Source organism: Stenella coeruleoalba (genome assembly GCF_951394435.1).
Source record: "Stenella coeruleoalba genome assembly, chromosome: 18".
NCBI classification, from domain to species: domain Eukaryota; kingdom Metazoa; phylum Chordata; class Mammalia; order Artiodactyla; family Delphinidae; genus Stenella; species Stenella coeruleoalba.
Genome location: NC_137164.1, coordinates 11860444 through 11875824, shown reverse-complemented (window position 1 = coordinate 11875824; position 15381 = coordinate 11860444). Strand labels below are relative to the sequence as shown.

Genomic DNA, 15381 nt, shown 5'->3' with positions numbered 1-15381 from the left:
TGAAGGATTCCTCTTATCTAGCTGACACATTCGTCAACTCAAATATTTTTCTTTTTTTTCCTTTTTTTCTTTAGTGAGAACATTCAAGTTCTGTTCTCCTAGCGAATTTCAATTATACTATGTTGAACTATATATCAAATACACAGTGTTATCAACTGTAATCACCATGCTGTACATTAGATCCTCAGCTCTTTTTCATCTTATATAGTTATATTTATTTTAAAGTCAGTTTATGAAGTTTGTAAGTTGACGACTCTCAAAAGTTTTTGTCTATAAACAAGTGTGACGTGTGTGTGGATCACTGTGCTTGGCCCTGTGAAGATGGAAGAAAAGGAAAGGAGTTATTCTGCTTATTTTTGGAATTTTACTTGACTTTACAAAGGGTTAAGCAAACACTCCCGTGAAAAAAAAATTACACAGCTATTTTTAGAAGCTGTTTTCTGATCCATTTTCAGTTTTTATTTTATCTCAGGTGGCAAATGTAGGTGCCTCCAATTTTGAAGTTTTCTGCAAATATAAATATAACTGAATCCCCCCAAATAGTTTCTATTTTGAATTCAATTTCATATCTCTTTGAGGGCTATATTCAATATCGGGATTTCTATCACCAAACTGAAGATGATGAAAGGGAAGAATGATGATTTTTTTCTTCCCCCAGAATACCAATCTGTTGCTGACAGAGCCAGATTAGAAGTCAAAAATCTGGAAATCAACTGTACTCCAATAGAAATTTTTAAAAAAAGAAGGCAAAATTCTCTTTCATTAATTATTAATCATACCGCCATTGTTTAAAAAGTCACAAGTAGTGCTTGCTTCTAAGTAGAAAAGGAAAATTCAGAGAGTAGGAAAAAGGAATTGAATTTACCTGAGTGTAAATTTAAATATGCTTCTCTCCTCCTTAGGAGAGAGTTATGTGTGTGGCTCAATAGAGCCCTTCAAGAAGCTGGAGTACACCAAGAACGTGAACCCCAACTGGTCCGTGAATGTCAAGACCACCTCTGCTTCGCGGGCCGTGTCCTCGCTGGCCACCGCCAAAGGGAGCCCTTCGGAGGTGCGGGAGAATAAGGATTTCATTCGGCCCAAGCTGGTCACCATCATCAGAAGTGGAGTGAAGCCGCGGAAAGCTGTCAGGATTCTGCTGAACAAGAAGACGGCTCACTCTTTTGAACAGGTTCTCACTGACATCACCGATGCCATCAAGCTGGACTCGGGAGTGGTGAAACGCCTCTACACCCTGGATGGGAAGCAGGTAAGGGAGGTATCATGCTGTGACCTTGACTTTACGGGCGAGAACCAGGGAGTTGGGGGATTTGTGCAGCATATGGTGGAGACCTGAAACATACATTTTACTGATGTTGAGGGACTTGGGTCGTTTAGTCAATGCATACATAGCTTTTGCCCCCAAACCAGTTCAAGGATAGAGTTAGCACAGGATTAACCACTGAAATCAAGTACAAATATAGACCTATGAAGCTTAAATGATTACTCAGAGATTTCTACTTTTCCAGTCATTCATTGCTTAACATAATGGTGCCTTTTTCAGCCATCTGTTTTCAATTTGTCTATATAGTAATGTCTTATCACCTTGAGCAGGACCGAGCTATAGAGGTAGACTCTGACCAGTAGAGAAAAATCTGAGTCCTTTCTTTGACCTAAATAATATTTCATAGTTTTATGTCTCAGTAATGCTCACTAGTGAGATTTATTTACATTTTATAGATTTTTATGTACATATCTAAGGAATGTAATATTTCCATCTGGGTGGCTTTTAAGAGGCATATTTCTAGAATATTATACATCTTGTATCAAAAACATAATTTCAGAATTACAATGAAAAGGTTTTCCTTTACTGTGGAATGTACATCAGTCAGTTTGGGTGAGTGGACATCTTAATGTGCATTGCTCAGATGAACTTAAAGGAAGTCTTGTGTGGACTTTTGCAAAGATTTGACAGAACCCTGATGGTGAGCTGAATAAAAGAACACTGATATATGGACAGAGGAATTTGCTGGTCATTCAGAGTTTACCAGTGTCTTTTGGTTTCAGATTATAGTTTTTAGTACACTGTATTTGTTTGAAATTTTGTTTTTAACATGGATCTGTCCACTTGCTTTTTAGAAATTATTTTGAGGGATAATTTGAATGATTTGTGTATAGAGTACATATTAAAGATCAAAACTAGATTCATAAAAGATTGATCTTATTAAGTAGAAGACTCATCCAGGTTCTTGAAGGCTAACACATGCAAACTTTATGAATTAGAAATAGATGCAAATACTAGAGAGTGTTAGTAATGAAAAAAATAGGGATGAATTCCTCCCCTGGGAATCCATTCAAATGCTCTAAATTATAAAATTCATTAGGAGAAAACGGAAGATCTGCCAGTTCATTTATATTCACCTGCCTTCTGCTTGTCTCATAAAACTTCCCTTAAGTGTCACGTGGATAAGGATTCTTAGGAAATTTCCAGTCTTCTAGATCTAAGAGGGTGTAGCCTGAATGTCACCAATATATCAGTGATGAAAAAGTCCATAGCTGCCTTGTGAATTACAGCAGCAATAAGATGGCAAGGTTCACATTTAAACACTTAAGCCCTTCAGTGGTTCCCTTTGTAATGAACTACTCAACCATCTTGTAGTTCTACATTTTTGTGATTTTTCTCAAGATGGGATTTTACGTGTTTTCATAAAAAGTAAAATTTACAACAAAGAATATGCATTGATAAATGTTCCTACTCCCACCTTGCTTCCGAATTTTGGGGTTCCAAATTGCTACACACTGAATTAAAAAATTGGCTTTAATTATGTAAGCTAAATTGCCATCAACTGATCATTTGTTTATTCCAAGAATGAATTCCTAGAATAGATATTATGATGTTGTCAGTGGTTTTTGTCCTTTTAGGAATTTATCTAGTGTCCCTATTTTATAATGGCTGTTTTTGTTTATGAACCAAATTTAGGTCCAATCACCTGATGTGAAGCAAAGCCAATCTACTGACATTAGGTTGTGGTGAAGGAAGGTGTAGCACTTATTGCAGGGCCAAGCAAGGAGAACCGGCAGCTCATGCTCGAAAGACCTGTGGCTTTTAGGGAAGTGTTTTTAAAGGCAAGGTGAGGGACAAGGTCTCAGGGTGCATGATCAGCTCATGTACATCCCTCTAATTGGTTGGTGGTGAGGTAACAGGGTGGTATTTTGGGAACTAACATCATCAACCTTCTGGTTCCAACTGGTCTGGGGTCTATGTGCTGGTGGTCAGCATGCAGTTAACTTCTTCAACCTGATGGGGGTTTTAGTATCTGCAAAACAACTCAAGGATATGGCTCAGGTCATTATCTATAGCCCTTGAGGAGGGACTAAAGGTCTGTGACATTGTTTTATGGCTAAATTATTGTTATTTTGTCTTGCTTGATTGTCTTCCTTTGTTTCTGTGTTTTCTCATTTCTCTGATTAAATTCCCTTTGGAACTTGCAGAAGGCCTAGGAGGCTAAAACTTTTCTAAAAACAAGAGTCAGGGGACACAGGGGTCTGTCCCCAAAAGGCCCTGCAGGGTCCTGCTTGGTTTCATTTTTGCTGTGGTTTACATGTAAATAATGCAAAGTAATGGAAAAGGTCCAAGGTTTAATGTCAGAAGACCAGGATTCAGATCTTGGCTCAGCCACAGGTTTTTTACATTTTTAGCAAATCACTTAACGGAGTCTCACTATACTCATAAGAAAAACATGGATGAAATGATCACCACTATTTCACAGGGTGCTTGTGGGAGCAATTCTGATAAATAAGTGAAAGCAACTTGGAACTATAGTAATAACGACCGTAGCTTTATTGAGCATTATTCTGAATGTTTTGCATGTCGTAGCTTGTTTAATCCTAACAGCTCAGTTATTATCCCCACTTAACAGATGAGGATATTAAGACACAGAACTTGTTAATAAAAAAACATGTCCAAGGCCACACAGATATAAACGGCAGAGTTGGAATTTGAACCAGTCTCTCTCCAGAGCTTGTGGTCATGACCACTGTACACAGCAGATTATAGTAGAACACCAGAGATGCAAATGTACGGAAAAAGAATTTTCGAGTCAGTAATTGGTACAAGGAATATCATCTGAAGGTTTTCTGCCATGAGTTTTTCCCCTGCAGTCATCCCGCTGACTATTGTATTCAGCTGTTTTCTCGTGGAGCTGATTCAGGTCGCCTTCGTGGCATTGCCTCAATTGTGGCATATTCTCTTCATAGCAGGAGTGGGAAAAAGCTGCAGAGGAACTGGATGGTTAAGTAGAAAGAATATAAAGACTTTCTGCTTGATTCCTTCCTCATGGACCCCGGGAGTCTTTAGAATCATTTCTGTTCAAAAGAGAAATCTGCCCCCATAAGCCATTTGTGAGAGGGATTCTTTGACAGCTTGGGCTGTGACCAAGGCTTGCTAAGCCTCTGAGAAAAAATCACTTCCCTCCAAGCCCTCCTGTTACGTGACGCTCTGCCACAGGAGGGTGGCACCCTATGCTGCCACCATCTTACCCAGCCCATTGTGGCATCAGGGTCCACATGCTGTCCACAGGACATCACCCTTAAGATCACTTGCCTGCCTCTCTTTTTTCTTTTAATAGTATAACTGAGCCCTTGTATTAAAATCCAAAGGCCAATAAAGCTTTTAAAGGTAATTTCTTGTATTGAGGAAATAGAATTGTTTAAATAATTAACAGTTTGAGTGCTTTGGATGAATGGGTAGAGAGGAAGCTATACAAGCAGGAATGGCTTTTCAGATTGCCTTTGGGCTGCCTGCATATGTATCCATGGGAAGGAAACTGGTGACTCTGGGATTTCTGATGGTGGAACAGTGCAAGCCTGTGCCGGCTGTTACATATGGTACCCAGAGATGGGGGCTGGAGGACGTGGACCACATGCCCTTGTCACTTGTCCTCCTTGCTCATCGGCCTCTTGGCTTTGCTTTAAGCTCTAGCCTATGAGGTCATCATACAGCGCTTTTTTGAGGTGTTTTGACGGAGATGAGGAAATCAACATATTGGAAGTGCTGCACCATATAGAAGACATTTTGCAGGAACATGCAGTTTCCCTGGATGGCCGTTGTGGTTCATGAGTAGGCTGTTTGTGAGTGAAACTTTTCTGATTATTTCAACTCCATTCTTTATCCAGTGGCATTGAAGCTTTGGTTAAAGGTTCCTGCAACCTTGCTGCCCCCTCCTCACCCCTGTCGGGGGCCTCTGCTCACCAGGTGATCAGGCCCTTTTGCCGGCATGCTTAGGAGGTCAAGGCTCTTGCCGCGTCTTATTTTCAGTGATGCATTATTTATCTGGGCACTGATTAAGGGCCCCCAAAGACGGACAGAGGGCATTTTCTAGTTGAAGGTTAAAATCATATCCCCTTTCTCCATGTTCAGGGGTGGCTCTGCAGGGTGTGAGAGTCTTTTCCTCTTGTCCCAGTCCAGGCTCTGGGTGTTGGAATTTTTCTGTGGGTTATTCACTCACCCTGCTAGGAAGCTAATCCCAGAGGTCATTTGGAGTGTGACTCATTTTTAAATGATTAAAATAAGCCCAAAACGTACAAGATTTGCTGAAAAGATATACTTGCGTATCTCCTAATACCTTTTTTGGAACAGCTAATCAGGCTGTCTTGAACTGCTTAGTCTTCAGCATCTGTGATTACTGGATCCTTGCTTAGAAACATAAACAGCAGCAAGTCTTAGAACACTTAGTGCCTAAGCAGGCAATTTATACTGTGCAGATCATAGATAAGGCACTTCGCAACGATCCCCCATTTCCCAACTGAAGTGTAAGTCATGAGAAACCAGATTGCTCTTTAAGTAGAAGATGTATTCACATCCCATCTTATCTAGTCTTTGACGTTGAAGATCTGTATAAAATAACAATATACTTTAGTATCAGAGGAAAAACTCACTCAGGGGTATTGTATTTATCTTACAGACGTTTCACATAGGTCATGCACTTTGTAAAATCCACCACTGCTGCAAGCTAGCTTGAGCAAACAACTTATTGTCTTTGTAATATGGAAAAACACTGGGACTAACTCAGCTAAAGTAAAGGTACTCATAAACTGATTTAGATGGTAAACTGAGAACAGGCATCATAGCTGCTCTCTTAGTCCATTAGGGCTGTAATAACAAAATACCACAGACTGGGTGGCTTATATGCAAAATAAATTTATTTCTTCCAGTCCTGCAGGCTGGAAGTCCAGTATCAAGGTGCCAGCATGTTTGGTCTGGTGAGAGCCCACTTTCTGGTTTTGCAGTGTTCTCACATGGCAGAAGGGGCTAGGGAGGTTTGTGGGGTCTCTTTTATAAGGGCACTAATCCCATTCATGAGAGCTTCACCCACAAGACCTAATCACCTCCCAAAGCACCCTCCCTCCTAATACGGTCACCTTGGGGGTTAGGTTTCAACATATGAGGTTTTGGGGGACACAAACATTCTGACTAAAGCAGCTGCTTTGTAAAGGAAATCCCAGTTGCTGTCAATATATTAGTTAGTATGTCTTCTCAGTATCTTTTGATCATTGGTCCCCTCACCTGTTACAAACATAAAGCTCAAAAGATGCTTATAAGTGAGTCATAATAATTGCAGCCGTTTACTTTAGGTAGGTAGTTTATGAGTTTATTGGAATGCAGGAAATGGTGATACCATGCATAGGAATTTATCAATCAGAAGTCACAAAATGGCCTTTGGTTTTTTTCCTTTTGGTTTTTAATACCTAATTCTAATCTGAAGTAAAAATAATTTGGTTCACGCTTGAGTTTAGAGAGCTTAGAATAGTTCTCCATGCAAGTTAAAGAAGTGGTACATATTACTACCACATCTGACCTTGGCTGTAGCAATTAATGAGTATAGAAAATGTGAAAACCAAAGGTTTCTGAATGGAAAAGAAGGAATTTAGGATGTGAAAGGGTTTGGTTGGACTGGAAAAGGATTTTTCTGTAGCTGTTGGTAACAGTGATGTGTGTGTGTGTGTGTGTGTGTGTGTGTGTGTGTGTGTGTTTAAATAAAAACTTCTGTGACAGCTCTAAGTTTTTTAAGCATATTTAAAACTTTATTCTTGTTATACAGATTTTTACTCTTATGATTTGGTATATATGTTGTGAAAGTGCGTGTAACACTTTTTAGTTTTGTTTGCAACTGATGTAAAAAACAGTTGATACAAATAATTTAGCTTTCACTTTAAAATGTCAAATTAAAATTTCCTGCAGACGCTCAGAGCACATGTTCAGCCATTCTCACGATTTGCCAGAGCTCAGAATTGCTGGGAAATCTTAGCTGTTTTCAGAGAAAAAGGAGCTTAAGAATCGTTATGATACTTCATTCCGGGAATTAAAGTGCCCAGAATGGAGTGTGTTATTTTACATTATGTAGCTTTGGTTGATACTCAGGATTTATCGGCTACACCTGTCCTTATGTAGGTTTTCATTCCCCCAAGTTGGGAAAAGTTAAGTCCTCGTCTTCCAGTCTTAGCGCCTCTGACAATGTAATTAATTATGGGTGCCTGCAGTGGCGTGTATTTTAAGGCTTCGATTGGTCTCAGCAAAAGTCAGTTTTCTGGAAATTGAATTCTAATTTGCTGTCAAGTGAGTTCTGAGTTCCCCAGTGGCCCCCTGTTGAACTGAAGATGTGCTGAAACCCTCCCTCTGCTGGGCGGCGGGTGCTGGGGCACTTTCCCCAGTTGGGGGCTTTGGGATCATCTCCTGGTGCTGACTTCTGCTTTTACAAAGGCTGGGAGCCTGATTTGGCCTGTGAGCTTCCTCTGCCCTGAGGGAGCACGTTGGAATGAGGAACAGACTTGGACTTTCACGTCAGCTGGGCCTGAGCTCAGGTTTCAGTCTGAAAAATCTAGCTTGATCCAGTTTCTCATTCAGGCCTGGAAACCTTAGTTCCCCACTTAAGTGATGAAGTTTAAAAATCCTGTATATTGAATTTACTTGTAATGAGGAAATTTGCTTATATCTGTTGTAATGTAAGCATAGGGATTGATATATGCAGTGGTATAGTACAGAAGAGAAACACTAGTTTTTATAGATGAGTTTCAAACACATGGTTTTAAACTGATAGACTTGGGGTCAAGTCTGTCCTCTCCCCCTGGTCACAGTGAAATCTGCCCTCCCACTGGGAAGTTTAATTCTCTGATACTCCTTCGTTTTCTCGTATGTGTAATGGGACTGATAATGCTTGCTTTATACGTTGTCATGAGGATTAAATGAAACAATCTGTGTGACAAATTTAGCACTGTGGTAGGCACTTAACTATTGGTAGTTCTTATACCTGTAAAGCTAAGGGTAAATTGTTTTTTGTTTTTGAAAAACAGTCATATTTTAAATGTGTTGAGGGAACTCACTATTTAAAGTTACCCTTTAATAATTACTAATCATATCTACCTTTGTAAATGTGTCTTTTCACATGAAAATGCTCCATGGTATAATGAAAAGAGCGTGGAAATTGAAATGAGATGCTTATAAGATCAAATCCTAACTTTATCGCGCATTAGCTGTGTGGCCTTTGGCATGTCAGACTCTCTGAATCTCAGTTTTCTCTTTAAAATGGCAATAAAAAAGCATACCTCATAGTGTTGGTGGGATGATTAATTGAGAAGATATGTACATAAAGGCCCTGGCTTGATACATGGTAGATCGTCTATAACTATTAGTCCCTCTCCCTGCTGTCTTCAAGTTCCAGGCTTTCCTAAAAGTACAGGACACGTGGTTGTAGAATGCTGTCAATGTAGAATTGGTCATTTTGCATTGTTTCCATTGTCTGTATTGTAGCTAAACGACTAATGATTATATTTTTGTCATTCCATTTATTGTCAATCAGTTGTGAATGTAGCCTAGATATTATTTTCTTCACTTTCTTCTTTAATTATACCAGTCATTTCTTACAAGTAACTTTTTCACAAACCACTACACTAATATAGTAATATTAACCTTATTATTACTATGATTGGTTGAACACCTTCTCTGTGCCCAGTGCCATGGGCTAGTTGCCACATGTCTATCCATCTCATTGAATCATCACCACAGCTTTGCAAAGCAAGAAGCTGATTCTTTCTCAAGATTAATTCAAAGGTGGCCTCTCTGTGAAACATTTCCTGACTTCCCCGTGTGGAACTGACAGCCCCCTCTCCTGGGGGGCTCTGTTCAGTCCTTTGTAGATGACCCCACAATTCTTGGTTATGCTGGCCTATTGACAGATGATGTGCCTGCCTCCCCCGTCAGAACTCATAGGATGAGGCTAGGGAAGGTGTCCTACTGGCTTCTGAATCTCTAGGGTGTGACCTGGTAAATGCTTGTTCAAGAAATGATTGAATGACTAAATGACTGGACCTTTGACCGGTTTGCATGACCTACACCTCTGGTACTAACACATTGCTTCCAGTGTTCTGCAAAGCGCAGGTCAAGGCCATTTAGGAGCTGGTTGGTCACTTGGGCTGTGCTTGTGTGCAGCCCTCAATGCTAGTGGTGCTCTCTGCCCTGAAACCGCAGATTGTAAGCGGCTCATTATGGCGCTTGTTTTCTAGCTCAGACACCTGCTTCGTTAAAGGCTCTAGGATAATTAAACAAAAACTCATCTGCTAATTTTAGAGCAGTTCCTCAATTGAAAGAACTTTTATCCCATGGGGAAACAATAGCTATTCTGCTAGAGAATTTTCACCATCTGAGTCAGGAGAATTGCTCAAAATCTTCCTGACATTGCCTCTGCCATCCAGTGCATAAAGAGGAGAGCTAATTAATACATTTTATGGATTTGAAAATTGGTGATAGGCCAATAAGAGGGTGGCATGAAGAGCATCTGGCCCAACTGTTGCAGACACAGACCTGCAGTGTTCAAGGGCGTTTGTGATGCTGAGTACAGTATGTTGCAGCACATTTTTCTGATTAGTTTAAATCCTTGAAACTACATTAAATGAAAGAAGGCAGTTTCAGAAATTAAATGGAAATTTTAAAATCCAATTTTAAACCTGAACTGTGTTGTAAACAACATGCCATAGAAACAAAAGGACAGATGGGAGATTTATGTTCTAATTGGCTTTTTCCATGGTAAGATGAATGTATAATTGTTGTAAAGAATTTTGGAGCAAATGAGAAAATATTAAGATAAATTAAAATGACCTACAGTCTCATTGACAAGATGGCTCTTGTTAATATTTTGGCCTATTTTTTGCTTTTTTCTTTAAAAAAAAAAATTCAGATCCTACTCTGAATCCAATTTGGTTTCTTGCTTGTAATCTCACATGCTACTGTGTACATTCATGTGGGAAACGTCTTGAAATTATTGTCATTCCTTCTCTAATTGTGTTATTTTATTGCCCAGTGTAAGATCCTTGGAAGGCAAGTTGTCCAGCGTTGCTTTCTCTTCTAGTAACTCATCAGTGGACCATCTCCTGGCTGAGTTCTGACTTATGGCTGAGTTACAGAGTTCTAAAAGCAGACTGAGAGGCAGACATCATGTGGAGTAGTGACTCTTGAGATGTTATTCAATGTAGTCGGTTATTGGAGGTTAAAAGTGTCTCAGACTTCATTCGCTCTGCTGGGAATCTTCATGGAAAAAAATTATTATTGCATTTCAAAACCTGTCTGATTAAGTCTAGTATTGTTTCATAAATACCAGATAATTTAGGCTTTTTAGGTCAGTTGGCGCTCAATCACCATGATGCTTTTCAAGTCTCTCCCTGAGGGAGAAACACCAGGTAATTCTCTTTCTGTGCCTAATCACGTCTGCTTGTGTTATAATTGTTTGTGAACTTGTGTAAGACCAGAATGTCCTGGAGAAAGAAGACAGTACTATATGGACTTCTGTATTCTTGGCTACCCTTATTAGATGCTTAGTATTTATTAAATGATGTTTCTTGATTTTAACTTGTGGCTCAGATTCTGATAAGTAGAATCACATAAATGTAGGACTAGCGGAATCTCTCTGAGAGATCTTTCTACTCTTTCTTCTTCTCTACTTGGAAAACCATAAACTAAACTTACCTTGGCAGGTAGTAAGATAAAATCAATATTTTCTTTAAAAAAAATCTCCTAGGAAGAAAACAATTCAAGGTAAGCATTATGTTGAAAAAGAAAGGGAGAGACATTTTACCCCGATGCTTTTTCATAGTAATACTATGGGAACTGGTAACTAGTTACACAACAAAATAAGTTGTAGAAAGTCCTGTATGCTCAGGTATATATTCCACCCATGTTCTTTAAAACCTTGTTACCAAGAGGAGTCGGAAGATGGCAGCAGTAATGCCACTGGAGAGCTCGTAGAAATGCAGACGCTCAGGCCTCACCCTAGACCTACTACTGAATCAGAACCTGCATTTTAACGAGATCCTGACACGATCCACATTCATATTAAAGTTGGGGAAGCACAGATCAGGCACAGATCAAGCACAGATCATACTGGACAGTATGAATGGAGCATCGGAATCCAAAGACCTAAAGACGATAAACCCATGCTGTTACTCAGTAGATGGGCTTAAACATTAATTTTAGCTGACTTTAGCAGTTTTATTTGCATCTTCTCAGTGTCAGTATTAACATCAGACGGCAAGGTATGATTGCCATCAACAAAGTTCTGGATAGCAGCCAGTCCATTAGCATGAAGAGTGTGCCCCCTGCGATTTGGCCTCAGTGGGCTGCCTGTGTGTGGACGATGGATGACTTCCTGTAATGATGGATGACTTCCTGTAACGATAGATGACTTCCTGTAATGATGGATGACTTCCGGTTTGGAGAATAAATGAAAGTTAAGAGATGCAGGGAAGGCTGAACGTTAACCATGGAAATGCTGATCCTGATGAAGGGCTTAATGTACGTGGTTGCCGCAGAGTCCATATGCATGCTGTTGGAAGTTATCTGCATGCTCCCCTCGACAGGCCATACAAATTTAATATTTTCCTCATGGTCCTTCTGAATATCTTCCATGGGGAGGATTGAAAGTCACTAAGCAAGAGTTGGTTTTAGATCTCCAACTGTTGTCAGGCAGAGTCCCTATGCATGAGAAAATCTCAACATGGAAGATGTCCAGAAAAACAAGGGGAAATGTTTAATGTGTGCAGGAAATGGAGGGGCAACTTTTGAAAATAATTTCTAGTTAGTATATCTAGGAATTTAGTGGCCAAGAGTCTTATGTATCACAGACTCAGCTGTTGAGAACTACAGTGGAGGGGTAAACTGGTGTGCAGTGATCACCTAGTAATCAGAATTGGAGTGGTTCTCTTACAGTGCAGCTTGGGAGGCTAAGAGACTGGGGAGATGTAGCCTGCTTAATTCATCTGTCCGCTGCCCATGACCGCACACGACGTAGGGCAGACGTGACTTTGCAAACAGCCACACAGTGCCCGGGAGCTCATCATCAGGGGCTTTTTAAATCTCTGGGATCATAGCTCCAAATTGGGAAAGAAAATAATAACCTCTAGAAATAAGTGGCATACGCAGAAGCGATAGAATGTTCATTTTTGTCACTGGTTGACGATATAGCCCTGGGAAAAAATAAAATTATGTATTTCTCAGGCCTTTTCTGGGATTGGTGTGCTGGGAAAGGAATAAAGGGCATGCTGGCCATTTTTTGGTTGGGAACATCATTTTCTTTTATAGCAAAAATTCCTTTTCTCCTTTGTTTAAATTTCATGGCGAATTGGTAGACTTTAGCCATTGTGTATTTAAAAAGTATGTCTATTTATTAAACTTTTTCTTTTTTTTTTTGCATTTGGCAACAGTTATTAAACCATATAGGAAAAGAAAGGAGCTAAGAATATTGTGTATTGATGCCTCTGGTATACTTTCAGGTGGAGGAAATTGAACCTAATCCCATTATTTTATTGTGCGGTGCCCATTGTTGATCGTTGTCATAGAAACAAAGACCTGTGCCAGTGTCTGTCAGCTGAGCAGGCTATCCACAGATTCACCTTTGATTTTGCCAAATTGGATCAAGAATTTCACGTGGGTTCTATTGAGATGGTCCTGCTTTAGCTGTTTAATTCACATGCCCTCTAATATTGAGAATATGCATGTTCTCATAGATTTGTTAGGTCAGTAGACATCTATGGAGCATGGGCTTGTGCCAGGAGTTGGGAATATCTCAGTATTCCTCCATTGGGTAGGGGGAGGACTTGGAAGAATTCCTCACAATGGAATCCTAAGCAGCGGAGTCCCTTTAGGACCCCGTAGATTCACTGCTAGGGAAATTTGCATTCTCATTTTTGTATGTTCAAAACGTAGGAGGTGATTAGTATAGGTAACCTTGCTTGAGGGTATCCTTGCACTGTTTGGAAATGTGCCTGTCAAGACACTCGTAACAATACCTTTCATTTTAAATATCTAAAAAATATGTTCTACTTTATAGTTTAATTAATAAACACTTCTGGCACATTTGGAATATGAGTAACATTGAAAGCCTGCTTCTGTGTACCAGCATGCTAGTAAATAACTTTACATTTAAATTAGTCCCTGTCCTCAAAGCTCGTGGCATATTGTGGAAGGCTTGAGAATAAGTAGTAAGTGAGCTAGCCCTCAGTTTCACTAGCCTGCACTTTCCCAGGGAGGTATGTTGGCAGTCAGATCCTGTAAATCACCGTTCCTTTCCTTGCATCAGTTGAAGTGAGAGGGAAGTTATTTTCAAGATTTTACAAGAATATCAGAATATATGAGAACTGATTTTGGCAATTTTTACCCCCCATATGTACATTTTTGGGCACAAGAGAATGAGGGGAAGGACTAGAGGAAATGTTGATATGGTTTTGAGGTTCAGCAACAGTAATAAATGTTTTTCTTTCAAGGTTTTAAAATTACTTTTTTCAAAGGGAAAAATGAAGCCTTACCCTGTGTATCTAAATTATTGCATGTGTGTATTTTGGATGCTTCGTTGCTCTGGAAGGACCTTACTGTAAGGGACTCCATGGTAAATGGATTCTGCTCATTTGACTTTTTCTTTGTCCTATTTGCCTAATAGTTTGGTTTAACACAGTCTGAAGAAAGTGTGTCAGACCAGTTCGGGGGTGTGGCACCAGCTCTGTGCCAGCGTATGAATGATAACACACTGTGTAATGAATCAAAAGTTGGAAGATATTTTCTATTGCAGTAGCTGGAAAGGGTTGGCATGAGCATTGCTGAGTAATTGAGTTTTCAGGAAGGTAAAGACCTGGAGCTGTCCCTGGGTGTGAGGCTTTGTAGAAACGAGAATAAGATCATCTGTATATGGAACCTAACTCAGGGATGATGGCATCAATACGAACACAACAGCAGCTAGCATTTCTTGAATGTTTACCATATGCCAGGCACTAACTAAAGAGTTCTTTTTTACCACCTCAGTAGTATTATGTGGTAGATATTATTGTTATCTCCATTTCACAGATGCAGAAACAAGGGAAACAACTGGTTGACCCAATTGATTAGTATATGATCGAGGCGGACAGACATTCTTAACCACAGTGCCATACTTGGCTTTATATGGTGTTTTGAGTATATAAAATTCACATGAATCTTTTATTTTTTGTAAGAATGTTCATGATTCATTGCTGTGTTTTATCTACTTTACCCACTGGAGTTTAAAAATACTTTTCTTCTGAATTTATCAAATTCTGGGGATCTGTCAATATTATAGTTTGAGTGGGTTGCCAAAAGAATAGTAACTGTTGAGAAGGTTACTACTGAAATGTCTTGCTTTGATTTCTTCTAACTTTTTCTTGCTATTTTGATTGTTAGTTATGAAATTAATTTATTTTGAGTAATTTTAAAAAGCACCTAAGAATCTTTTTAAAAAATTGTCATAAAGATTTCCATCCCTAACAGTGGAAAAATAACATTCTTAATGGAACTCATTACCCAGAAATGCAGCCATTTTATAGAAAGGGAATATTGTTGAATTTTAAAACATGTCAACTTTAAAAAAGCTTTGTAGCTTTATTAAGGCATAATTTACATACGTAAATTTTACCTGTTTTAAGTGTACTAGTCAATGATGTCATACATTTATAGAGCTTGCAGCCATCACCACAATCCAGTGTTAGGACACTTGCACCACAGAAAGTTCCCCACTCTTGCCCCGAGACCGGCAATCACTGATACCCTTTTTTTGTTGTTAATTAATTAATTTATTTTTGGCTGCGTTGGGTCTTTGTTGCTGTGTGCAGACTTTCTCTAGTTGCGGCGAGCAGAGTCTGCTCTTCATTGCGGTGCCCGGGCCTCTCATCGCGATAGCTTCTCTTGTTGCGGAGGCGTGCGGGCTTCAGTAGTTGTGGTGCACAGGCTTAGTTGCTCCGCGGCATGTGGGATCTTCCCAGAGCAGGGCTCGAACCCATATCACCTGCATTGGCAGGTGGATTCTTAACCACTGTGCCACCAGGGAAGTCCCACTGATCTGCTTTTTAATTGCA

At 39.7% G+C, this 15381-nt stretch overlaps 1 protein-coding gene across 4 annotated transcripts in view; it reads left to right on the top strand.

Moving 5' to 3' along the window:
- The window catches only part of DCLK1 (doublecortin like kinase 1), a 354244-nt gene that overhangs the window by 45123 nt on the left and 293740 nt on the right, over positions 1 to 15381 (top strand). For all 4 annotated transcript variants that reach the window (XR_013824882.1, XM_079903169.1, XM_079903168.1 and 1 more), the window contains exon 3: positions 903 to 1249. Coding sequence is in view for 3 of the 4 variants with exons in the window: in XM_079903169.1 (XP_079759295.1) it covers positions 903 to 1249 (347 nt within the window). In the remaining variant the exon portion in view is untranslated. The remainder of the gene's footprint in view (positions 1 to 902; positions 1250 to 15381) is intronic.